The sequence below is a fragment of the Rattus norvegicus genome, chromosome 10 (genome assembly GCF_021556685.1).
Source record: "Rattus norvegicus strain SHRSP/BbbUtx chromosome 10, alternate assembly SHRSP_T2T, whole genome shotgun sequence".
Taxonomy (NCBI): domain Eukaryota; kingdom Metazoa; phylum Chordata; class Mammalia; order Rodentia; family Muridae; genus Rattus; species Rattus norvegicus.
Genome location: NC_141543.1, coordinates 95,537,372 through 95,560,506, shown reverse-complemented (window position 1 = coordinate 95,560,506; position 23,135 = coordinate 95,537,372). Strand labels below are relative to the sequence as shown.

The window sequence follows — 23,135 nt, the reverse complement described above, 5'->3', positions numbered from 1 at the left end:
AGAAATGGTTCATTAGAAAGTTTTAAAGATGATTGATTTATTTTAAGCTAAAAATATAAAACTAAATTCTTTGTCACCCAGTTTGCCTTGTAATTTTGATGTTTGTCAGGGGATACCTAAACCAAACTAAAATATTATGTTTAAGCTAAGCAAAATGATGTGTGTAAGAAAGTGATATTTCAAGAAGACATGGTGTGATGCTTATGAGTGACTGGTTTTGTTTTCTTCTTGTTTTGGCCACACCAACCTTGAATGCTAAGCAGTCCCTTAGCTTTCCAGATGCTCAGCTTCTAAGTTCACATGAACTTACTTCTCATACGTCCTTGTCCCCGCCTCCAAATACGCCCTATGAAAACCTCTACTCAATATGATTTTTTTTCTTCAAGGCTTTTTGTGACATTTCTTTGGTTTAGATAAGAGAGCAAATTATATCTCTGTGTTAATTATTTCATGCGTTATACCTGATTTTTCCAATAAAAGAAAGAAAAATTTTACAGTATCCCTCATTACCTCTAATTCTCACAATTACTCCTAAAGGCAGTCCTTTATGGCCCTGCTTTAAACGGAGAAAGATTATGAGTGCGTTTTTTTCTAGCACCTTAACTTTTCTATGCTTCTCTCTAACTATGAGCTATATAAATCCTTAGAGTTCATCTGAATATTTATTAAAAAAAAAAAACTCATCCCCTTTTAAAAGCACTCAGTGGGCCTTTTGCTAATAACCCACTGAGACTTTAAGAAAGGGGCACTTTTGGGTGAAGTGGCAACATGATGTGTTGTTTTAATAGTTTCTTTTCTTTTTTAAAACAAGGCCTTAGTGTGTAGTCCTGACTGGTCTGAAACCTATACCGATCAGACTGGTGTCAATTCAAGAGATACACCTGCCTCTGGCTGCTCATGGTGCTGTGGTGGGACAGGCCTTTGCTCCTAACAGCCAGACAGATCTGATTTCAAGCACAGCCCAGGCTATACAGAGAAAAGAAACCCTGTGTCAAAAAAACAAACAAAAGTGTGTGTCCCCACATCCACCCTTTCATACTTTCTTATTGGGGGTATTGAAGACATTTGAATTGTGCTTTCATTTTCTGAGGACACTAGTGATGTAAACACTGCAGTAGAAATGATCAAGCCTAAAGTGTATCAGCATTGTTTATGAAATGTTTGTTAACATCTTTGCGGCTTTTAGACTGCAGGATAAAGTGTGGGTTTTTTTGCCTTAGGGCGTTATGAATGTGTTTAGGGAACTGTGAGTGACTTCACATATTTGTGAATAAAATAATTTAAAAATGTACCTTTTGTGAAAATTAAAATCATATTAAAGAATAACAGATCTGAATTTAATTGCCTGTTATTTTATAACAAATACCTGTCTCTTACATCAGAGAAAAGTTTTATATTTAAATATGTACATCTGTAGAAAATTAAAGGTAGCTGCTGAGCAGAAATTTCCTGTGATTACCTGTGATTTTTACTTCCTTACTTTCCCTTTAAGGAAGATCTTTCCATAATGAGCTTTTGTAAATATATTTTGTAATAAGATTTTTGTTAAGAATAGTAACTGTCGGACTGGAGAGATGGCTCAGTGGTTAAGAGCACAGTCTCCTCTTCCAGAGGACCCGGGTTCAATTCCCAGCACCCACCTGGCAGTTCACAACTCTCTGTATCTCCAGTTCCAGGATATGACACCCTCATATAGACATACATGCAGACAAAACGCCATTGCATATGAAATAAAAATAAACAAGGTTTTAAAATTCAAAGTAAATAAAAAATTTTTTTAAAAAGGAATAGTAACTATTGGGGTCCGAGAGTCACCCCACAAACTACACAAACACTGATCTCAGTTGGACAGGGATGGTTTGTTGAACACATAGGCTAAGACTGATTGATCGGGGCAGTAATTCAGAATTCAGGGCTGAGGCTACTACCCCAAATATCTTTTTCTGTCAGCTTCTAAAGGGTAAAACAGCAAAATAACACAGGTGAAGGAAGTCTGGTCATGGGCTCTAACCAAAGCCATTTTAGACATAATGGTTTTTATTGACCTTTAATTTGATGCGTCCTACATAAAGCTTTGTAAAATTTAAGATTAACAAACCTCAGAACATAACAATATGTGCTCAGCATGATATTGCTCTGAGTCAGGTTATTTTTCTGTCAGTGACTAGCGGGCGTATTACAGCAGCAGTGTTAAATTGACTGGCAAAACAAGATGGCAAACTCTTTTAACCCCAGCACTCAGAAGGCACAGGGGTAGGCTGATGGTTGACCTCTTAACATTTCTGCCTCTGCTTCCCTGGTGCTTGGATTACAGGCTTATGTCACCATGCAAGCCTATATTACCCAATTGTAAAGGAAGTTTTAAAATAGTTCTTCTCTAATACGGTTGTGATTTTTTTTAATGTATTTTTCAGTCATAATTTATGTGCATGGGTGTTTTGCTTGCATGTATATTTGTTTGCCATATGTGATGTCTACCCACAGTGACAAGAAGAATGTGTCACATCCCTTGTAGCATAGTTAAAACAAGACTGTCTTCATATGGAAACTCAGAAGAGCAACCAATCCTTCCTCATGTTGTGGTGACCCCTAACTATAGAATTATTTTTGTTGAGGTCAATTCTAGCAGCAAACCACCGAACTGAAGATAGGACCCCCTTGAGGGGAATTAGAGGAAGTATTGAAAGAGTTGAAAGAGCTTGAAACCCCATAAACAATGCCAACCAACCAGAGCTTCCAGGGACTAAACCACACTGAAAGACTATACATGGACTGACCCAGGGCTCCAACTGCATATGTAGCAGAGAATAGCCTTGTTGGGGCACCAGGGGAAGGGGAAGCCCTTGGTCCTGCCAAGGTTGGGTCCTGCCAGTGCCGGGGAATATGGAGGGGGCAATAAGGGGAATGTATAGGAGGAATACCTGTATGGGGGAGGGGAGGGAATGGGGGCTTATGGACAGGAAACAGGGAAGGGGAATAATGTTTGAAATGTAAGTAAAGAAATATATCTGATAAAAAAATGAGGGGTTGGGGATTTAGCTCAGTGGTAGAGCGCTTGCCTAGGAAGCGCAAGGCCCTGGGTTCGGTCCCCAGCTCCGGAAAAAAAAAAAAAATGGAAAAAATATTTTTGTTGCTACTTTGTAACCATAACTTTACTACTATTTTGAATTATAATGTGGATTTATTTCCCAGTGGTTTTAGGGGCGACCCCTGTGAGAAGCCCCGGAAGGACTCTCAGCCTACAGGTTGAGAAACACTGGTCTAGGATACACTAATCCATAGCATTGGAAGAGGGTAGGCTGGGAACCCTGCTACCTTGGACCATTCACCTATTAAGTGCATCTTAGCAACTACAAGAAATTCAGAATACCCCAGAGCTAATTCTGAGTGTGAGAAATCAGAAACTACAGTCATCGTCTTTATGTGCTTTTTCTGCAACTCCAGAATCAATGATTAGCTGCACTCCTATCCTTATTGCCAAAGATATGATTGACACTCAGACTCCTCACCCCAACCTCCATTTGGTTGTTTCTACGTGAGTCTCATGTAGCCCAGCCTACAATTGATTTCTTGTTCCTCCTGCCACCTCCCAAATGGTGGGATTATCCCATACTCTCTTACCTCTTTTGAGTTATATATAAACTGTAAATATAATATTTGTTTTATATTTAATGGAGTTTCCTTAAACAACTTCCTTATTTGTATTCTAAATATATATTTGATTTGTATAAAGGTAGTTGTTAGTCTAGCATGCACAAGGTTCTGGGTTTGATCTGTAGAACCAGATAGAAAATAAAACAGCAAACGATTGCATTCATTTGAAATTTGTATGTATGTGTGCAGTTGGGTGCATAAGTGTATGCGTAAGTGCTGAGGCAGGAGGCAACATCAGATGTCCTAGTAACTACCTTTTTCTTATTTTGTCTCTCAGTGGATTGGGGCGCTCACTGATTCAGCTAGGCTAGCTGGACACCACCTGTCTCTCCAACTATATTCACACTGCCCAAATTTCTAGCATGCAATTTTAATTTTTTTTATGTATACAAGTATTTTTCCTCCGTGTAGTTCTGTGCACCACATGTGTTTCTGTTACTTATGGAGACCAAAAAAGGGCATGGAATCCCCTGGAATTGCTGTTATATAGATGGTTGTGAAATGACATGGGTGCTAGGAATCAAACCTTGGTCCTCTAGAAGAGCATTCAATAATCTTAATTCTGAACCATCTCTCTAACCTCTTTTTTTTTTCCTTTCAATTATGTGTATATATCTGTGTCTGAGTGCGTTTTTGCACATCAGTACAGTTCCTGATCCCCTGGATCTGTGATTACAAGTGGTTATGAGACACTAGATACAGGTGCTAGAAACCAAACTGTAAGGGTAGTAAACAGTCTTTGTTTGATTTTGTTTTTTGAGTTAGTGTTTTATTGTGTGGCCCAGGCTGACCTCAAACTCAAAAGAGATCACCTCCTTCTACCTTCTAAGTGCTGGGATTAAAGGTGTGGGACTCGAGCCTCTGCACTCAACTTCTTTATGTGTACTACTTGAGCTTACTGTTGTTTGCTTACATTTGAGATTTTAATGTAGTTTTCTGTCAAAAAATAATATTTGCGAGCTGGGTAGTAGCAGTGGTCTCGGCGCTCAGGAGGCAAAGACAGGCAGATCTTTGAGTTCAAGGTCAGCCTGGTGTACTCAAGTTCCTGGGTAGCCAGGGCTACATAGAGGTACCCTGTCTCAGTGGGGTGAAAAAAAGCATGTGTTGTGGGTGTCTGTGTGTGTCCATTGTCTGTCCATCCATCCATCCGTCCCCACATGGAACTATTTTAAAATAAAATACAATTGAGGATCCTACATCTGTGCTATAGCACTTGTCAGACATGCTCTGGGCTCTGGATTTGGTTCCCAGCACCATGAAATGAAAGGAAATAAAGTAACAGTTTTTGAAAAACAAATTTTTATAGCAGCTGAAGTTAATGATAGTGAAATTTCCTTTCAGCTCTCTTGATTGTTACTGTATACTTATTTACCCTTTTTGGAAGAATCGTGTTACTTTGTAACTGTTTTGTTAAACTTCTGTTTTATAATTACAATTATAAATTGAGGTTATTCCTTTCTCTCTCTCTCTCTCTCTCTCTCTCTCTCTCTCTCTCTCTCTCTCTGTGTGTGTGTGTGTGTGTGTGTGTGTGTGTGTGTGTGTGTGTGTACTACTTGTAATCTGGTGAACATTTGGGTTCCTCTTTTCTCCAGAGCTAATTCTCTTTATTCCTGTCATGGTTTAGTTTGGTTTTGAAGTTCATTGCCAGAAATTTCAGTGAAATGGTGATGCTGGGATAAATGGGGTCTTGTTTACTTGTTTTGTTTTGAGATAGGGTTTCTCTGTGTGGCCTTGGCTGTCTTGGAACTCCTTCTGCTCCTTCTGTAGACCAACCTGGCCTTAAACTTAGATAGAGATCTGCCTGCCTCCGCCTCCCAAATGCTGGGATTAAAAGTCGTGCACTACTTTAAATGTTAATGTTTCATCTCTTCTCTTTACTCAGATTGAGTCTGTTTCTCAACCGTCAGAAAACCATGGCATCCCTGTTAGTCATATTACAGAATCATTGTCTACCAAAACATGTGGAGCGCTGAGACCTGTCAATGGAGTTGTTAACAGGTAATGTTTTATCTCTTTTATTTCTCACACTTAATACTCTTATAAACGATGAATTTATAGCCCTTAGTTATTCCCAGCCAAGACTGGGAAAGCCCTACCGCTCATTCATAAGTTCCCTAAACATGTGAATAAAGTATATATTATCCTTAGAGTTCATTATTCATAGAACTGTCTTTAAAACTGTTCAATAATATTCGCAAAATTGTTTTCTTACCAATCGTGATTTTTCTATAGCTTTTGTTAGTCATATTTGTGTTGTGGAAGAAAAACTAAGGATGAAAATTTGATCTTTGCATCTTGCAGACATAATAGATATTATGCACTGACAGCCTCACGACTAAGCGTAGCCCAAGTAATGCACACTTAGCTTAATGTGCATTGTAATCTAGAGTTGACCTGCTTCTGTAAAAGCCTGTTTGTGAACAGTTGAAAGTTGGGCGATGGAACCCATATTATAGGCTTTGTTTCCTCTGTGTTCTGAAAAGTGTCTTCCTCCCCTTTTGTAGTCTTCAGCCTGTCCTGGCAGACCAAGTTCCAGGTGACAGTTCTGATGCTGAGGAACAAATACATAAAAAGCAAAGGCTGAATTTAGTTTCTTCATCATCGGATGGCACATGTGTCGCAGCCCGAACTCGGCCTGTACTGAGCTGTAAGAAACGGAGGCTTGTTCGACCCAGCAGCATTGTTCCTCTTTCTAAGAAGGTGGGTATTCACAGAGTCTGTTCTCAGGTTCACTTCCACTTACCCAATACTGTCCAAAGTTGGCTAGCCCTCAAGTTTTCCTGTGAGCCTTCAAAAATACTGAGTCCTAAACCTGCTTCCTACAGCTTTAGAATAAAAAGTAAAAATCCCTTTCCTTTTGTTTTTGGTTTTAAATTTTGAGTTAGGATGCCATGTTTAATGTAAAGGTTTCATATGTGTCATTGTACATGGTCATAGACTACGATAGGCAGATATGAAAACTTCTGGCTTGAAAACTTCTGGCTTGAGTTTATTTCTCATCTGCCTGTTCTCACTGAAACTGGAAGTGTTAGCCTGGCACAGTGGAGCACACCTGTAATCCCAACATGACAAGTAGTAGGAGGGATCAGCCTTGATTAAAAGTCAAATCATAAATTTGAAGGCATCCAGGGTTACATGAGGCTCTGTCTTAAGCAAGCAAAAATAACCAGGTGTGGAGCAGTAAGCCCTCTTCTGCCATCTCTGTCTCCTCCCTTCCATGTGTTCTTCTTGAGACACGGTCTCTTGTAGACCAGGATGATCTTAAACTCCTGCCTTACCTCCTGTGCAGATGTGAACCACCAGGCTTGAGATTGTTTGTTTGTTTGTTTGTTTGTTTGTTTGTTTTGATACAAGGACTCACTGCGTACACCAAGCTGACCTGAACTCCTGATCCTCTGTCTTAGGTTGAAGGATCACAAGTATACACTACCACACCCACACTCTGCCACAAGTGACAGAGGCAGTTGTTGTAGGTTTAGCGCTTTTTATAAAAATTTCCTTTTAGTGTGCTTGTTTTCCCTGAATGTTTATATGTGCGCCATGTGTACTGCCTGGTGGAGTCAGTGTTCTTTAAGGAACCTACCACCAGGAGTTTGACTGCCGCAATGAGTATATGGGCACAAAATGGTCTTGGGTTTTTGAAGGTTTTGTTTGCTTGTTGCTTTTTTGTGGGGAGGGTATAGATCACAAGGGTTGGAGGCAGAGGACCTTGGATGACTGGGAAAGAGGGTGCTTGAGTGAGGTTCATGATGTAAAATTCCTAAATCAATAAAAATATTATGAAAAAATAACATATTAAATAATATGAACTGGGACCTTCTAATTCACTGGAAATTGAGTGGAATTAAAGTTCATTTAAAGATGCAATAGTATGTATGATTCTTATGTTTGTAGAAGATTTATTTTTATATAAAAACAGTATTACATACTAAAGCACAAAAAAAAGTTTTAATGTGTTTATTTGGCCAGAATGTTTGTATGTATATCATGTATGTTGGTTGCATGGTACCCTCAGATCAGCAAAGGATGTTGGATCGCCTGGGGCTTGGGTCATACATGGTTGTAAACCACCATGTTCACTACCAATTCAACAAGGAACTGAACATACCCTTAGCTGCTGAGCTGTGTGTCCAACCACAAAGTCTTGCTTTTAAAAAAGAATCTGTACTAGAATATCTTTTCTTAACTCTCCTCCATCCCTCCCTTCCTCCTTTGTTCTTTGTGTCTTTGTGTTTTGAGACAGAGTCTCTGTTAGCCAGGCTTACCTTCATCTCGGAGGCCTCCTGTCCTTACCTCTTGAGACCTGCAAATGGTGTCAGTTGTATGCCAGCTTGCCCAACTTTCAGTAGTTTCCAGATTTATCACAGAAAATGAAGATGACTTCAAAATTGTGATGAATTTTTATTGCTTATTTGAATAGCATGGTTTATTTTATTTTGAAATTTATGAAGTCTATATAATAATTATGTTGGAGTACCTGACTGGTAAGTTAATAAAATAAAGTGTTTTTTTCTTAATGAATCTTTTGTTCTTGAAACATTCATTCTTTTGTAAAATACTTGAATTTTGGTGAGTTTAGTCTAGCCTAGGTATTGATGATACAATACTAGGTAGAAACAAAAATCCTCACTTATGAACTAATCTAATTACTAGTGACAGAAACAAATCAATAGGTAGACTACCCAATTTATCCTGTAGCTGGTGTAGAAAGGTGCAGCATGGTGGGATAGTGTTGGGATCTCAGATAAGGGAGAGGTGTGACTGTGAGTTCTTAAGAGTTCAACGTTTGGAGCTATGAAAAAATTAAACCAAGAATGACTTAAGAAAGGAAAAAAATCCACCAAAGTGTAGTCTCAGTGGTTAAGAACATATACTGCTCTTGAAGAGGATCCAGGTTGGGTTTTAAGCACCCTCATCGGGTAGCTCACCACTCTAGCTCCAGGGAATATGTCACCCTCATCTGGACTCTTGGCACCTCGATTCATATATGTAGACCTACGATATAGGCATACAAAACTAAAAAATGGAACTAAATCTTTAAAGAGTGTTTTCAACACTTCTTGAGAAGAACAGAAAGTAGCCTGTTTGAAGCAGAATCTATGTTTATGGAATTGTTACATTTCCTCAGAAGGGTGGGAATGAAAAGAGGTAGTAATCGTTAATATTTGGATAGTGAATTTTCATGTCCTTTGTTCCATGACACATTTGTATGATGTGTCTTTTTTTTTTTTTTTTTTTTTTTTCCGGAGCTGGGGACTGAACCCAGGGCCTTGCACTTGCTAGGGAAGCGCTCTACCACTGAGCTAAATCCCCAACCCTCATGATGTGTCTTTTTAAATGATCTTTTAAAGAACAGCATTGTGTGAAATGACTGAAATATCCAAAAAAAATAAATGTAGAAAATAATAAGATATTTGGTAGAGCCTCTCAGTCATTGTCATGTAAATCAGTGTTTTTTCTGAAGAGTTGATGACAAGGAAACAGTGTATTACTAGTCAGGTGTGGTGCTGCATGCCTGTGTAATCCCAACACTGGGAGGGCCAAGTTGCTCATGGGTTCAAGTCAGCCCAACAGTATGGGTCTCTATCTGGAAAAAAAGGAAGCAGCAGGTAGTATATTGTATTAGTTGTTGGAGAGTCACTTACCGTGTGTGTGTGTGTGTGTGTGTGTGTGTGTGTGTGTGTGTGTGTGTGTGTGTGTGTCTGGAAAAGTGTTTCAGTATGTAGCAGTGACTGTTCTGGAACTCATATTACATGGATCGGCTGATCTTGAACTCACAGATATCTGCCTCCCAGATGCTGGGATTAAAAGTGTACAATCATGGCTACTAGCTTTTTTTTGTCTTTTTTTTTTTTTTTTAATGTGTGCCCCTATGTATATATGTATACCACTTACACTTCTGGTGCCAGAACAACATGTCAGATCCCCTGGAACAGAGACGCTGGTTCTCTAAAAGAGCTGCCAGTGTGCTCTTAAATACTGAGTTCTAACCCCTCTTTGATGCTTTTAAACACGACACTTTTACACAAATAAAACTCCATTCATAATGGAAGTGTTTGAGGGAAAGTCTAGTGTGCTTTTTTAAATTTTGCTTTTTCGTTCTATTTCCCTTCTAGTTCCCTTTTCCCTTATCTCTCCTTCTTTTTCTTTTCTTTTTTTCCTCATGGTACTACGAATTGAGGGCACAGTCCTTGCACATGTTAACCAAGCACTCTACAAGTGGCTGCATCCTTATTTCTCTTCCATTTTGAGACAGGTTCTCACTAAATGGCCCTAACTAGTCTTGAACTTGTGCTCCTCCCGTCTCAGCCTGAGATGCTCATAGGCTTATCCCATTGTCTTTAGTATTTTCAGGGGTTTTATTTTTAGATATTTATTTGTATTTCGTGGATGGGTGTTTGGTATACGTGTTTGTCATTTGTAGGTCTTAATGCCACTCAGTGTTGGAACAAAAAGGCTTTAGTAAGCATAAACGTGTTGGAAATAGTTGAAAATTACTAAATACCTTGAATTCTAAGGATATTTTTTAAACTTTTTAGCCTCTGGATGTTCATTTTAAAATCAACAGGAAGGAATAGCAAACTATTTGCTGGAAGATAAATCTGGAGATAGTTTATGTTGGGGATAAATTAGAGCACAAGTGAGTGAGCCCTGAAAAGGGACATAACTGCAGTTAGTGTCCCTGGAGCATCTCTGGTCTATAGGCACTCAGAGCTCTGGCAGTGGTGGCTGACGAGCTCAGTACCCAGAAAGGGACTTGCCATCGGGCGTCACCACTTTAGTTTTGCCCTAGAACCTAGTGGAGAGAGAACACTCAAGGCAAGTCGTGTGTACGCACACACACACCTTTTTTTTTTTTTTTTTTTTTTTTTTTTTTTGGTTCTTTTTTTCGGAGCTGGGGACCGAACCCAGGGCCTTGCGCTTCTTAGGCAAGTGCTCTACCGCTGAGCTAAATCCCCAGCCCCCCCCCACACACACACACACTTTTTAAGGAATTCTGAAATGTAATAGAACTTAATGGTAGTTCTGTGGAATCTCTGGATGAGCAGCAAGCTCTTGTTTTCAGAAAGTCTTTTATTTCAGTGGAGAGATGTTTTGGTTAGTTGGTTGGTTTGGTTTTATGTTTTGTTTAAGGCTTTGGAGTTTGTTTGGACACAGACCTGTAGCCCTGGGTAGGGTGGGTGATTTTGTCATCAAATAGTAATTAATGATGTCCACATAGGATATCATATTCAGCTAATATCTTTTTCTCTCAGCAACATCTACCATTGCAATGTTTTAGAATGTTTCCCTTCAGTTTACCCAGTCTCATCTTCAGGACACTCGGGTAGTCGGGTAGTCGGGTGGTAGAGGTCTCAGCAGCATTAGGAGTTTTGGGATCAGCCTTGCCTCTGTGAATTATCATTCACATTTTCATAAAGGGGAAACAGAAAAGGCATGATAATTACAAGCCAGGAAAGTACACATGCTATTTTCTAGCACTCAGGAGGATAGGAAGGGATTCTTGGTGTTTAAGGGCATTCAGAGAAACCGTGTAACCTTGCCTCTAACAGAAGGCATCACCCATGGGGAAAATTGAGTCATGCTTTGGCAAATGGCTGACTTGTTCTTTGTAACAGGAGATTGTAGGGATTCCATATTAGACTTCTCAGCTTTTTGTCTCAAAGCTTTAGAATGTTTAAAAAATATATATTTTTACATAATTAAGTCTTTGGAGGACTTAACTTTATTCATTTAACTCTGTCCTTACGTATGTAAAGGGAATTTAAAGAAAATGGTTTATCCTTGGAATTAGTGTAACAATAAAAATTATGAATGGAAACATTAAACATACATAACTTGTTTTCATTATATAGTCAGAAGTTGTGTTGTTTCTTGAAGGTAGAGGATAGTTTGAGAGATCCAGGGGCTTGGGCTAAAACATACATACCATCATACCCACCAAGGATGTTAGGTATTTATCAGAGACAAATTATTGGTTTTGTTTTGCTTTTCACAGGTTCACCGGAATATCCGCTCTGGCTGTGATGTGAATCCCTCTTGTGCACTGTGTGGTTCAGGCAGTGTGAACACCATGCCTCCTGAAATACACTATGAAGCACCTTTGTTGGAGCGTCTTTCCCAGTTGGACTCGTGTGTTCACCCTGTGCTAGCATTTCCAGATGGTAAGAAAGACAGAGTTTACTAGAGTCTAATCAATGATCTAAAAGGGTTCCAGGTAAAAGAAAGCCAATGAGATCAGATACTTAATATCATTTACTTTTCTGTCCACAAAAAGTTGTCAGAGGTGACCCTCCTGCCTCAGCCTCCCAAGTGCTAGGATTACAAATGTGTGCCACCAAGCCTGACTTGCTATGATTATTATTTTAATTTTTTAAAGTTTATTTATTTTGTTTTTGATGTGAGTATTGCCTCATCTATGTGTACCAGGAGCCTTCCTGGTGCTCGGGGGTCAGATCTGGAACTAGAATTAACTGTAAACCTCCATGTAGGTGCTGGGAACTGAACCTGGATCTTACCTTCAATAAAAGCAGTAAGTGCGCTCTTAACTGCGAAGCCGTTTTTCCTACAAGATTTTAAATTTTCTTCATTCAAAATATATTTATAACACTAAAACTCCTAACCATAGTTTTGGTGTTTAGACAAGAGAATTGATAACTAAGCTCAATTTACAAGGCTGAATGTGAACATAGATAGTACACCATTCCAAGTAGGATTTTGAAGTATTCTGCTTGTCTATGAGTTCAGATTTAAAGGCAATTTCAACCACAGGTATAACTATCGTGTTTAATGTTCGTGTTGGTATAATTTTGTTATAGTCTAAATATCAGCCACATTTGAATGAACCTAACTTATAAATTGAAAGATTGTCAGAAAAAAAAAACATGCCCAACTTCAGAGGACACCATACACATTCTAGTCTCTATGAATGGCATCCCTGAGGAATTGCCATTTCACAAATGTCATTGAACACCTTTGTGCATCAGTGAAGACCTCCGCATAGGACTGCACTGTTCTCACCTGTCTACCGTGTTTGTCTGTATGACCTGCCCTTGTGCATTTTTTTTCTCTAAAAGATGGTGTAAAGGTAGGGGATTTCCCACAATTTTGGGTCTATGTAGTCCTGGCTAGCCTAAAGCTTGTTATGTAGACCAGGCTGGCATTGAACTCACTGACTGCTTCTGCCTCCCAAGTGCTGATATTAAAGAGAGGAACCACCTTGGCCTTGCCCCACCTTTTTTTAAAAGACAAGATTAGTATTGTTTTGACTCCTTTAAGTTATAGATGATTACATTCTTCCTAAACCTTTGTATGAATTTGGTTCTATTATTTTCCCCATCCTCACTTAGGAACATGGAGTGTTTCAGGGTCTCATGTATTCTGTAGCCTCAAACTCACTGTGTAGCCAAAAATGACTTTTGAACTTTTGATCCTCCTGCCTCCACCTTGAGTGTGTTGGAATTACAGCATGTGCATCATCATAATTGGATTTATGTGGGTGCTGGAGATTGGGCCCAGGGCTTTAAGAGGACAAGCGTTCTGCATCCCCAGCCCACTTATTTCTCTATTGTTTATTGGGGTTTCCCCTCTACATTAAGAATTTTTTAATGTGGCAGCTATTCTGTGGCCTGAGTGTTTCTCATCAGTTTGTAGAGTCGCTGGGATCATTCTTTGTCTGGTTGTGTCTTCCACCTTCAGCATATTTTAGGCACTCCCATTACATCTGTCCAGATAAGAAATTGAGCTGGATAGGCCTCTGGGTACAACCCTGGAATCCTAGCTATTAAGGGGAGGCTAAGACAGGAAGCCTGCTGGTTACTTAGACTCTGTCTTAAAATAAAAAGGGGCAGATGTGGTGGTACACACAACACCTAAGAGAGGGAAGTGCAGAAATTGCTGAGTTTGAGGCCCTCCTGGTTGACACAAGTTCTATTCTGTAGTGAGACTTCATCTCAAATAATTGAGAAAGCAGTTGAAATTAGGCGGCTGGGGGAGTGTTTGTTACCGTATATCCCAGCACTCAAAAATCAAGGCAAATAGATCTCTGAGTTCCAAGCCAGCCAAAGCTATGTAATGAGATCTCACCATCTCCTTTTGGTTTTTCAAGACAGGGTTTCTCTGAGTAGCAGCCACTCTAGATCAGGCTGGCCTTGAATTCAGAGAGATATCTGCCTGCCTCTGCCTCTGCCTCTGCCTCTGCCTCTGGAGTGCTAGGATTAAAGGACCAGCTGAGACCCCCATATCCTTTCTTTTTTTTTAATTGAACAAAAAAGGTCATAAGAGGAAAGGAAAGAGGCTTATAGCAAGTAAAGGCGTGCATGATTCTTGTTCAGTAGACAGTCTGTGATGGCATATGTCTCTAATCCCAGCACTCCCGTAGCAGGACAGAAAGAAAAGATAGGAAAATCACTAAGAAACTTGCAGGTAAGCTAGCCTGGTCGCACAGCTTTTACTGACTAGTTATAGGCAGGCGCAGCTGGTTTATTTCGAGTTTTAAGGCCAGCCTGGTCTACAGAGAAACCCTGCCTCAAAACCACAGCAACCAAAAAGCTAGGCTGGGGAAGTAAAAATAGGACTGGTCTTGTAGCTATTTAGTAGAGCTCTTGCTTAGTGTGTGTAAAACTGTGTGTTTAACCCAAATATTGAAAAACAAATTGAAATAGTTGAATGAAGCCTCTTTTATCCCAAGCTGTAGAAGATGTGGGTGTGATTATTTATTAGTATCGCAGCAGGAGAGCCTCTGTTTTCTTATCACCTAATTTAGTGATGCGTTTAGTTCCTACCTAGAAAAAAGGCCTGATGAGAGCTCCACCTAGTAGCTGGGAAGATCTGTGCTGTTTTGTGAGACACTGCCAACATGAGTACTTGAGAGTATATGACTTCCCAGCAGGAGGAAGACGTGAGCATTGCAAAACCCTAAGACAGCAGGCTTGAGTCCTCCAGCACCCAAGCACAGAATACCAGAGCTTGGTGAACTGAAGATTCAGTCTTTCAGTCACATTCCATTTTCTCTAAGGAAGTAGTAGTTTGAGATGGAGTCAATAATCAGTTTATATTTTCCTTTATTTACCTGATAAAGCATGTTAATCTTATGTAAGTTGAATATGCATCCTACAGCTGAATGAATGAATCTCTTGTGGGGTTTTTTTAATGTTGTTTTTTTAAGAGTATCAGTGTGTATTCATGCAGACTTCAAACTAGGAATTGGCACTCATACCTTCCTTACCTGCCACAGGGCAGGATTATTATATACATGCAAGCTATATACCCCAGCACCTTAAAATATTTCAGTGGTTGGTTCAACCTTCCAGTTTGTCTAGTTTGTTTTAAGTTTCAGTACTTGCTTTTAAACCCAGAGCTTTGTGTACGTGGGCAAACACTGAGCTACAGCCCCAGCCCCATGTTCAGATTTTTGGCTTTTTCCATGTCTTTAGGACTCAGACCAACAGTACCTAAGAACTTGTGTTGTCTACTGATTGGGAAAGTTAACAGGGTCTTGCTCATTGTTTTATAAGAATGATTAAAAGAAAATACGGTATTTGTGAGTCTGTTTTGTAGTTTGTTGTTTTGTGATAAGGTCTCACTACATGTAGCCTTAGCTAGCCTTGAACTTACACAACAAATCCTGGGATTGAGAGGCATGAATCATCGCACTCAGCTGCTCAGCTGATTGGTCTATCTATTTTAGGAGTTAGGATAGGTGAATCTTTTTCCCTTGTCAGTTCACCCTTCCATTTGTCTGTCTTCTATCCCTCACTCCCTTTTTTTGTGTGCTAGAAATCAAACCCAGGACATTGCATATCCTAGAGCAGTGTTCTGCAACTGGACGATAGTCCTGACCCTCATTTTGTTTAAAAAAAAAAAAATCTATAAAACCTCTGGACCCTTGTGGGTCTCTCTGTGTAGCTCTAGCTGTCTGTAGACCAGACTGGCCAAACTCATGAAGATCTAGATGCCTGCCTCTCCCTCTCAAGGGCTGAGGTTTAAGGTGGGTGCTGCTGCCACCACAAGCTTATGGTTATTTGCTTTGTTTGAAGACTGTGTCTGAGCTCTTCTAATTTTGACTGAGAATAATAAGTCATTTTCAGTGCTCAGATTTGCTACTAGTTTCACAATACTGAGAGGGAAATAGGCCCCAGATATTGTCAATAGTTGGTGATAAGAGCTTATTATACTACTTATCTCCCAAAGGAGGCTGGAGAATGGCTCAGTGGTTAAAAGCCATTGCTGCCCTTGAAGAGGACCCAGGATTTAGTTCCCAACACCCACATAGTAGCTCACAACCATTTATAACTCCACCTTTGGGGGTTTAGACATCCTCTTTTTCAGCTTTCAAAGACACCAGGTGCATGCATGCTACAGATATTTAAGTGTACCACCACAAGTGGCCTATTTTTTGTTTTTAACAGTTGTAATTTTTTTTCTTTTTTTTTTTTTTCTTTTTTCTTTTTTTCGGAGCTGGGGACCGAACCCAGGGCCCTGCAGTTGCTAGGCAAGCGCTAAATCCCCAACCCCAGTTGTAAATTTTCTTAAGATTCATTGGCAGAGTTAAAATGCATTTGGGATTTTATGCTTGGGATATCGTTCAGTTGGTGTAGTACTTGCTAGCATGAATGAAGCACTGAATTCCATCCCCAGCACCATGTGAACTGGAGTTGGTGGCATAATCCTTTAATCCCAACTCTTAGGAAGCAAAGACAGTTGAATTCATCTATTGATTCTAGGACAGCCAGGGCAATGCAGTGAAACTCATGTCTCAAACAACAAAAAAATATAGAATGGAACTAGATTGTTATTTTTCATGTAATACATTGTGGTCTCTTTTCCAGGTCCTCCCTATCTTCATACTCACACAGCTTCATGTTCTTTCTCTCTATAAAAAGAATGAAATAAATAGAGAAAGAAAAACCCAGACAAACCAATAAATCAAAAAATGACAGAACCAAAATCAATCAAACATAAAAAATAAGTCTAGCTGTGCAGTGGTAGCCCAGTTTGGATCTCTGCGTTTGAGGGCAACCAGGGCTACACAGAGAAACCATGTCTTGAAAAACAAACATAAAAAACATGAAGTCCATTTTGTGTTGGCCAAACTACTCTTGGGCCTGGGGCCTGCCTTGGGGTGTGGTTGATATACCTAATAACACTCCATTGGGGAAAACTGATTCTCCCTTTTATAGCAGATATCAGTTGCAGAGAGCTTTTTGCTTAAGGGTGGAACTTTGTTTCTGCTTCCACTTCTGAATTGTGCAGTTTGTGTGGTTTGACTGTGTGGGTCTTACACGTGCTGTCACAGTCTCCATGAGTTATATGTGTGTCAGTCAGTTCTGTGGTCCTGTTGTGTCTGAAGATGCTGTTTACTTGAAGTTGCCCACTACCTGTGCACGTAGAAACTATACATTCTCTACCTCAGAGATCTTTGAGGGAAAAGAGTTTGATAATATCCCATTTAGGGCTAAGTGTCCGATGGTCTCTCACTCAGAACATTTTGCTTTTGGGATTTCTGTGTAAATTCCTATCTCCTGCAAGAGGATGCCTCTGTGATAAGGGTTGAGTGCTGTTCTAATCAGTGGGTATACCAGTATGTCATTAGGAGTCATTTCATTGCTGTGTTCCTTGAACAGAGTAATGGTAGTAGGTTTCCTCCTTCTACTATTATGGTTTCAGGTTCTTGGCTACGTTAGCAGTGTTGCTTGTGGATTCTATCTCATGGCGTGGTCCTTAAATCCAGGTTTTGTTTTTGTTCCTTGGTTTCTTTTTCTTTCTTTCTTTCTTTCTTTCTTTCTTTCTTTCTTTCTTTCTTTCTTTCTTTCTTTTTTTAAAGTGGTTGCTTACTCCCTTAACATGTGCCGCTATTGCACAAATATATCTTACATTCAGATTGCTTTCTTTTTTGTGGGATGGTTGTTTGTTTCTGAGACACTGTCCCTCATGTACCCAGGTCTGTAACTCAGTATAAGCATGGCATTGTGGCTCACACGTGAAGACAAATGGATCTCTGTGAGTTCAAGGCCAACCAGATCTACATAGAAAATTACAAGATAGCCAGAGTTCCATAATAGAGAGACTCTTATCTCAAACAAATGAGTAACAACAACAACAAAATAACCCTCCAGAATTGGGAGACCTGGAGAGATGACTCACCTGTTAAGTATACTGTTCTGGGCTGGAGAAATGGCTCAGCGGTTAAGAGTTCCGACTGCTCTTCCAGAGGTCCTGAGTTCAATTCCCAGCAACCACATGGTGGCTCACAACCATCTGTAATGAGGTCTGGTGTGTCTGAAGACAGCTACAGTGTACTCGTATACATTAAATAAATAAATAAATAAATCTTTTTTAAAAAAGTATACTGTTCTTTCAGAGGATGTGAGTTCAGTTCCCAGTACTTATTTGATCTAGGGACATGTGAAGCCTCTGGCCTCTGTACATACCTGCACCACATGTACATACCTTACTCATGGACCCACACACAATTTTAGAAAAAAATTTTTCATTTTAAAAAAAAAATCAGGCATGATTGCTTCTATCTTTAATCTTAGGACTTGGGTAACGAGAAAGAAGATCACTTAAAGTTTAAAGCCAGCCTGGACTATAAAGACAAGGCTGTGACTTAAAAGCTGTTTGTTGCTAGGTGGTGATGACACCATCTTTAATCCGAGCACTCAGGCAAAGGCAGGCAGATATCTGAGTTCAAGACTGTAGGAAACTCTTGTCTGCAAAACCAAAAAGAAAGAAGAAAAAAAAAACAAAACTAATCTCAGTCTTGCTGTGACTTAAAGACCAGCCTCTGATCCATGGCAAAATACTGACTGTCTCAATCTTGTTGGTTGTATTGAGGACTAACCTTGACCAGTGACTACTAAACATAGAAAAATTAAATCGGTCTTAGAGGATATATCTTGAGTACATATAGCAAGTACATGGCCTGAGGTCAATCTCTAACACCACCAAATGGAGCAAGTAAGTGGGGAAAGATGCACATGTTCATGGACTGAACGGCTCAGGCCACGGCAGCTCTGTGACCTATATTCAGTGCAGTACCAACAAATGCTGTTACTTTTGTTCTTTTGAACCACATGCCTGGCAACCCTGGTAGCTTGGGTTGGTGTTGTTTTTTTTTGCAGGAATTGAGTTTTGGCCAGCCTGGTGTGCATAGCAAAGTTTAGCAAAGGCTACTTAGACCTTGCCACAAAAAATCAGAAAACTCCATAATATAGACCAGGAATACACTGTAAGTGAACAGTGACCTACCAAAATTGAGAAGGCACTAAAGGGCCTGGCTTGGTTCTTATTAAGACAGTCTCTTAGGCTGTAGCGTTAGATCTCACAGCAAACCTCCTGCCTAAGTTTTTCAGGTGCTGTGTTTGTGTTTTGGAGTGTTTTGTTTTGTTTTGACAAAAGCTTAAAAACAGTTACACTGTCTTTAGTACCTAAGTACTAGCTATAAGAGTAAAATGGAAAATAACTGTAAGCCTACAGGAAAATAATTAAGATCCTAAAAATTATTTTTCGAAGGAATTACTAAAATACTTAATTCTTAGGAAAATACATATTAATTCAGAGCCAGCCATGATGGTCCATGCCTACAGTCACAACTATTCAGAAGGCTAAGACAGGAAGATCACTAGAGCTTAAGGAACATAGTAGGACTTTGTCTTAGATGATAGAGAGGGAACGGTTTTTTTTTTTTTAAGTCAGCTTTAAAAGAAAACATAATCTGGGGTTGGGGATTTAGCTCAGTGGTAGAGCGCTTGCGTGCAAGGCCCTGGGTTCAGTCCCCAGCTCCGAAAAGAAGAAAAGAGAAAAAAAAGAAAGAAAAAAGAAAACATAATCAAAGGCAAGATGGTAGGGCTCTAGAGCAAGAGGGATGACATAGCTTGTACTGGAAGAAGCACTTTAGTACTTCAGAGCAGACATCATAGGATATGCTGTGTCATACACCAACACAAGCCCCCGTGAGCATAAGTAGTGCTCAATGAGTGTATCGTGCTTGTATATATGTAGAGGTAGGTTTAAATATGTGTCTAGAATTGAAATGGTATGCTTACAATATACCACACCAATAAGGCCAACAAACTTAGAGTAATACATGGGAAAGGAAGTCTCCCATCAATTTAAAAAAAAAAAAAAAAAAAGGTGTTGTATAAACCTTACTGGAACTTGTAAATAAAAGGCCAAGATGGTGACACTACTGAGTGGCCATCAATAAAGATTACATAAGGGCTGGAGAGATGCCTCAGCCATTAAGAGCACTGACTGCTCTTCCAGAGGTCCTGAGTTCAAATCCCAGCAACCACATGGTGGCTCACAACCACCTGTAATGGGATCCGATGCCCTCTTCTGTGTGTCTGAGGACACCTACAGTGCAATCACTCACATTAAATAAATAAATAAGTTTAAAAAAAAAAAAAGATGACATAAGTGACTCTTCCATAACAGCCCCTGCTTTGGCAAGTGAGACTACGTGTTAAACCAGAGAGGTGTGTGAGATGGGTATGTTGACCTCTGGAGAGTCAGTGACTAAACACCCTTTAAGGACAGGAGTCCAGGCATCAGGTTCTCAAGACTAACCTGCAATGTTGTATGTTTCTTACAGATGTTCCCACAAGCCTGCACTTCCAGAGCATGCTGAAGTCTCAGTGGCAAAACAAGCCTTTTGACAAGATCAAACCTACCAAAAAGTTTTCTCTTAAGCACAGAGCGCCCATGCCATGCAGTCTGTCAGATCCAGTTCGTAAAGACAGGCACAAGTTGGTCAACTCCTTCCTTACAACATCCAGTAAGTTTCTGAGAACTGAGGAGTCCTCTGGAATCACTATTACTACAGTATTTACCTCTTGTATTTTTTGGTTTCCTATGCCAGTATTCTTGAATTGAGGAAAGCATTTAGTTATTTAATACAAATTCAGCTCACAGCTTACTCCGTCTGATGGTTTTGGATGCTTTCTGATAGACTTTGGAAGCTATTTCAAACAGGCGGGACCTTGAATGTTCAGTTGAACAGCCAGCAGCAATATGATCCTGGTCCATCTGTGGGCAGGATGACTTCTGAAGCCTGATGTTAACATTTCTGTGTGTGGCTCCCTGTCCCTTTCCTACCTATTGTACCATTAACTACCCTGCTGCCCTGCGTGTATAGCCTAAGGAGAACTGAAGAGCTCAGAACTCAAATAAGATTTGAGTAAATGTATTTCACAGCTCTTTTTTGTTCCCCTCTTCAGAGCTGTCCCATCACCAAACACGGCCTGACAGGACCCACAGGCAGCACTTAGACGATGTGGGGGCTGTGCCCATGGTGGAGCGAGTGACAGCTCCAAAAGCAGAGCGCTTGCTCCACCTACCGCCACCTGTGCATGACCCAACCCACAGCAAACTGAGATTGCGAGATCATTCATCTGAGAGAAGTGAAGGTACGGCCAGGCCCGGCACCTCTCCCTGCATTGGCACTTGCTCAGAGCTTTCTGGGACAGCCCAAGCTTCTCTTAAACCCTAACCCCAGCTTTGTCCATCACTTTCTAGAAAGGCATACATAGCAGGGGTCACTATTGCTTCTAATGCAGGGCACTTCTTACTGCTACAGTATCTGCCCAGTCCCCTATTTCCCATCAACTAGTTTGCTGCAGCTTTTTATCCTCTAGGCTTAAAAAAGCATTTTTTGCCTTTAGTGCGTAATGCTGGCATTCCTAACACATGCTAAAAGTGGAACTGGTTAGCCATTTAGCCATGTATTTCTCTCTTTTCTGTTGATTTTTACAGTGTTGAAGCATCACACAGACATGAGCAGTTCAAGCTACTTGACAGCCACCCACCATTCACCACACAGCCCTCTGGTGAGACAGCTCTCCACTTCATCAGACACCTCCACCCCTACCAGCTCTAGCTCACAAGTTGCAGCCAGCACATCTGTAAGTACCTGTGTGGAGTTGATAGGACATTGTCCCGATCAGAGGGCGCTCATAATAGCTCCAGAGACCAATGTAAATATTTGACCCTCTGCTAAGCTTTCTTGGAATTGTTTTTCATAGTAAAATTGGATCTCTGCTAAGTCATTCATGGGTAAACAGTTGCTGTAGAGCAAGCGAGGGTGTGGTGATGGTGGTGGTGGTGATGGTATTGGTGGGTTTAGTTGGTTGACTTTTGAGCAGGAGATTATAGGACCTTGTCCATGGTTGGCATGATCTGACCTACAACACTCAGTCTAGAGACAGGTTTCCTGAAAGTGGGATCTGTTTTCACCCAGAACTTGAGTACCATGGCACCCGAATCTTTTAGGCCAAGAAGTGAACATGAAAATAAGTATGAAGGAGAGCTATTTTTAGACATTCAAGACAACAGTTTCCTGTTGCCATTGATGAATGGGTGCTAAGCATGAGCAGGGGAGAATCAGTACCTTCTCAGGTGTACAAAGCAGAAATACTCATATTCTGTGGCCAAATTTATACTTAGTGTATGCATAATGGGAGGCCATTTAAGGCATACTCCCTACTTTCTACACTATCAAATCCCATTCAAGAATTTATTTGCATAGCCATTCCAGACATAGTCTCATTAAATACAAAACTATAGCCAAGTATAGTTTTCCAACCACCCCTTATATGGTAATTACAATAACAAGTGTAACTGTACTTGTAAAATCTGTTGCTGTGATATTTTTTAAACATTTGTTAAACATTTGGTCTATAATTCTAACGCTCAGGAGGCTGTGGCAAGAAGGATCAATAGGGGGCTGGGGATTTAGCTCAGTGGTAGAGCGCTTACCTAGGAAGCGCAAGGCCCTGGGTTCGGTCCCCAGCTCCGAAAAAAAAGAACCAAAAAAAAAAAAAAAAAAAAAAAAAAAGAAGGATCAATAGATACACATGCCATCCCATTGAAATCAATACTGTACTTTGATACATTGATAGCATTATAAAATCTGAGTTTTGTGGATGTGAAAACTAAGACTCCCCAAGGTTGAATGTGTTTCATAAGGTGGGGCAGTTTGAGGGGTGATTGTGATTCAAGCCCTTGTAGTCTGACTGTAAGATCACCAGAACATGACACAGCCTTGGCCTGAGAAGGGGTGTTACAGAAGCTCTGAGCTCACACGATGTGCTCACTAAACTCCTGGAATCAGGTACAAACTCGCATTGTCCTTTGGTCTTGCAGGATCACTTCCTCTTCTCTCCCTTCACCTTCTCTTACTGACTTTGTAGCATATTCCTCTCACACTCCACCAAACACTAGCCCAGGGTTTCACATAATCAGATATAGAGTAACGAGAGTAATTCTCATTAAAAAACAAACAAACTCTGAGGTCAAGGATTGGTAAATCAGTTTTTTGGTTTTTTTTTTTTTTTTTTTTTTTATTATTATTATTATTTTTAAATCTGTTCAGCCCTGATGAGTCTGGCAAGTGTTAAACTTACTTTTTTTTTTTTTGTTTTTTTTTGTTTTTTTTTTTTGTTGTTGTTGTTTTGGATAGCGTGCTAATGTTTTAGTTG

The 23,135-nt window shown here is 40.1% G+C and overlaps 1 protein-coding gene and 1 pseudogene across 10 annotated transcripts in view; both read left to right on the top strand.

The window, feature by feature from the left end:
* The window catches only part of Kansl1 (KAT8 regulatory NSL complex subunit 1), a 130,791-nt gene that overhangs the window by 100,651 nt on the left and 7,005 nt on the right, over nucleotides 1-23,135 (top strand). For 5 of the 10 annotated variants that reach the window (XM_087573227.1, NM_001427727.1, XM_087573226.1 and 2 more), the window contains 6 exon segments: nucleotides 5,537-5,652; nucleotides 6,159-6,354; nucleotides 11,654-11,819; nucleotides 20,252-20,434; nucleotides 20,877-21,065; nucleotides 21,412-21,560. In XM_087573227.1, the coding sequence (XP_087429353.1) occupies nucleotides 5,537-5,652; nucleotides 6,159-6,354; nucleotides 11,654-11,819; nucleotides 20,252-20,434; nucleotides 20,877-21,065; nucleotides 21,412-21,560 (999 nt within the window). 10 annotated transcript variants of the gene reach the window in all.
* Nucleotides 685-812, top strand: LOC120095423 (small nucleolar RNA SNORA21; annotated as a pseudogene).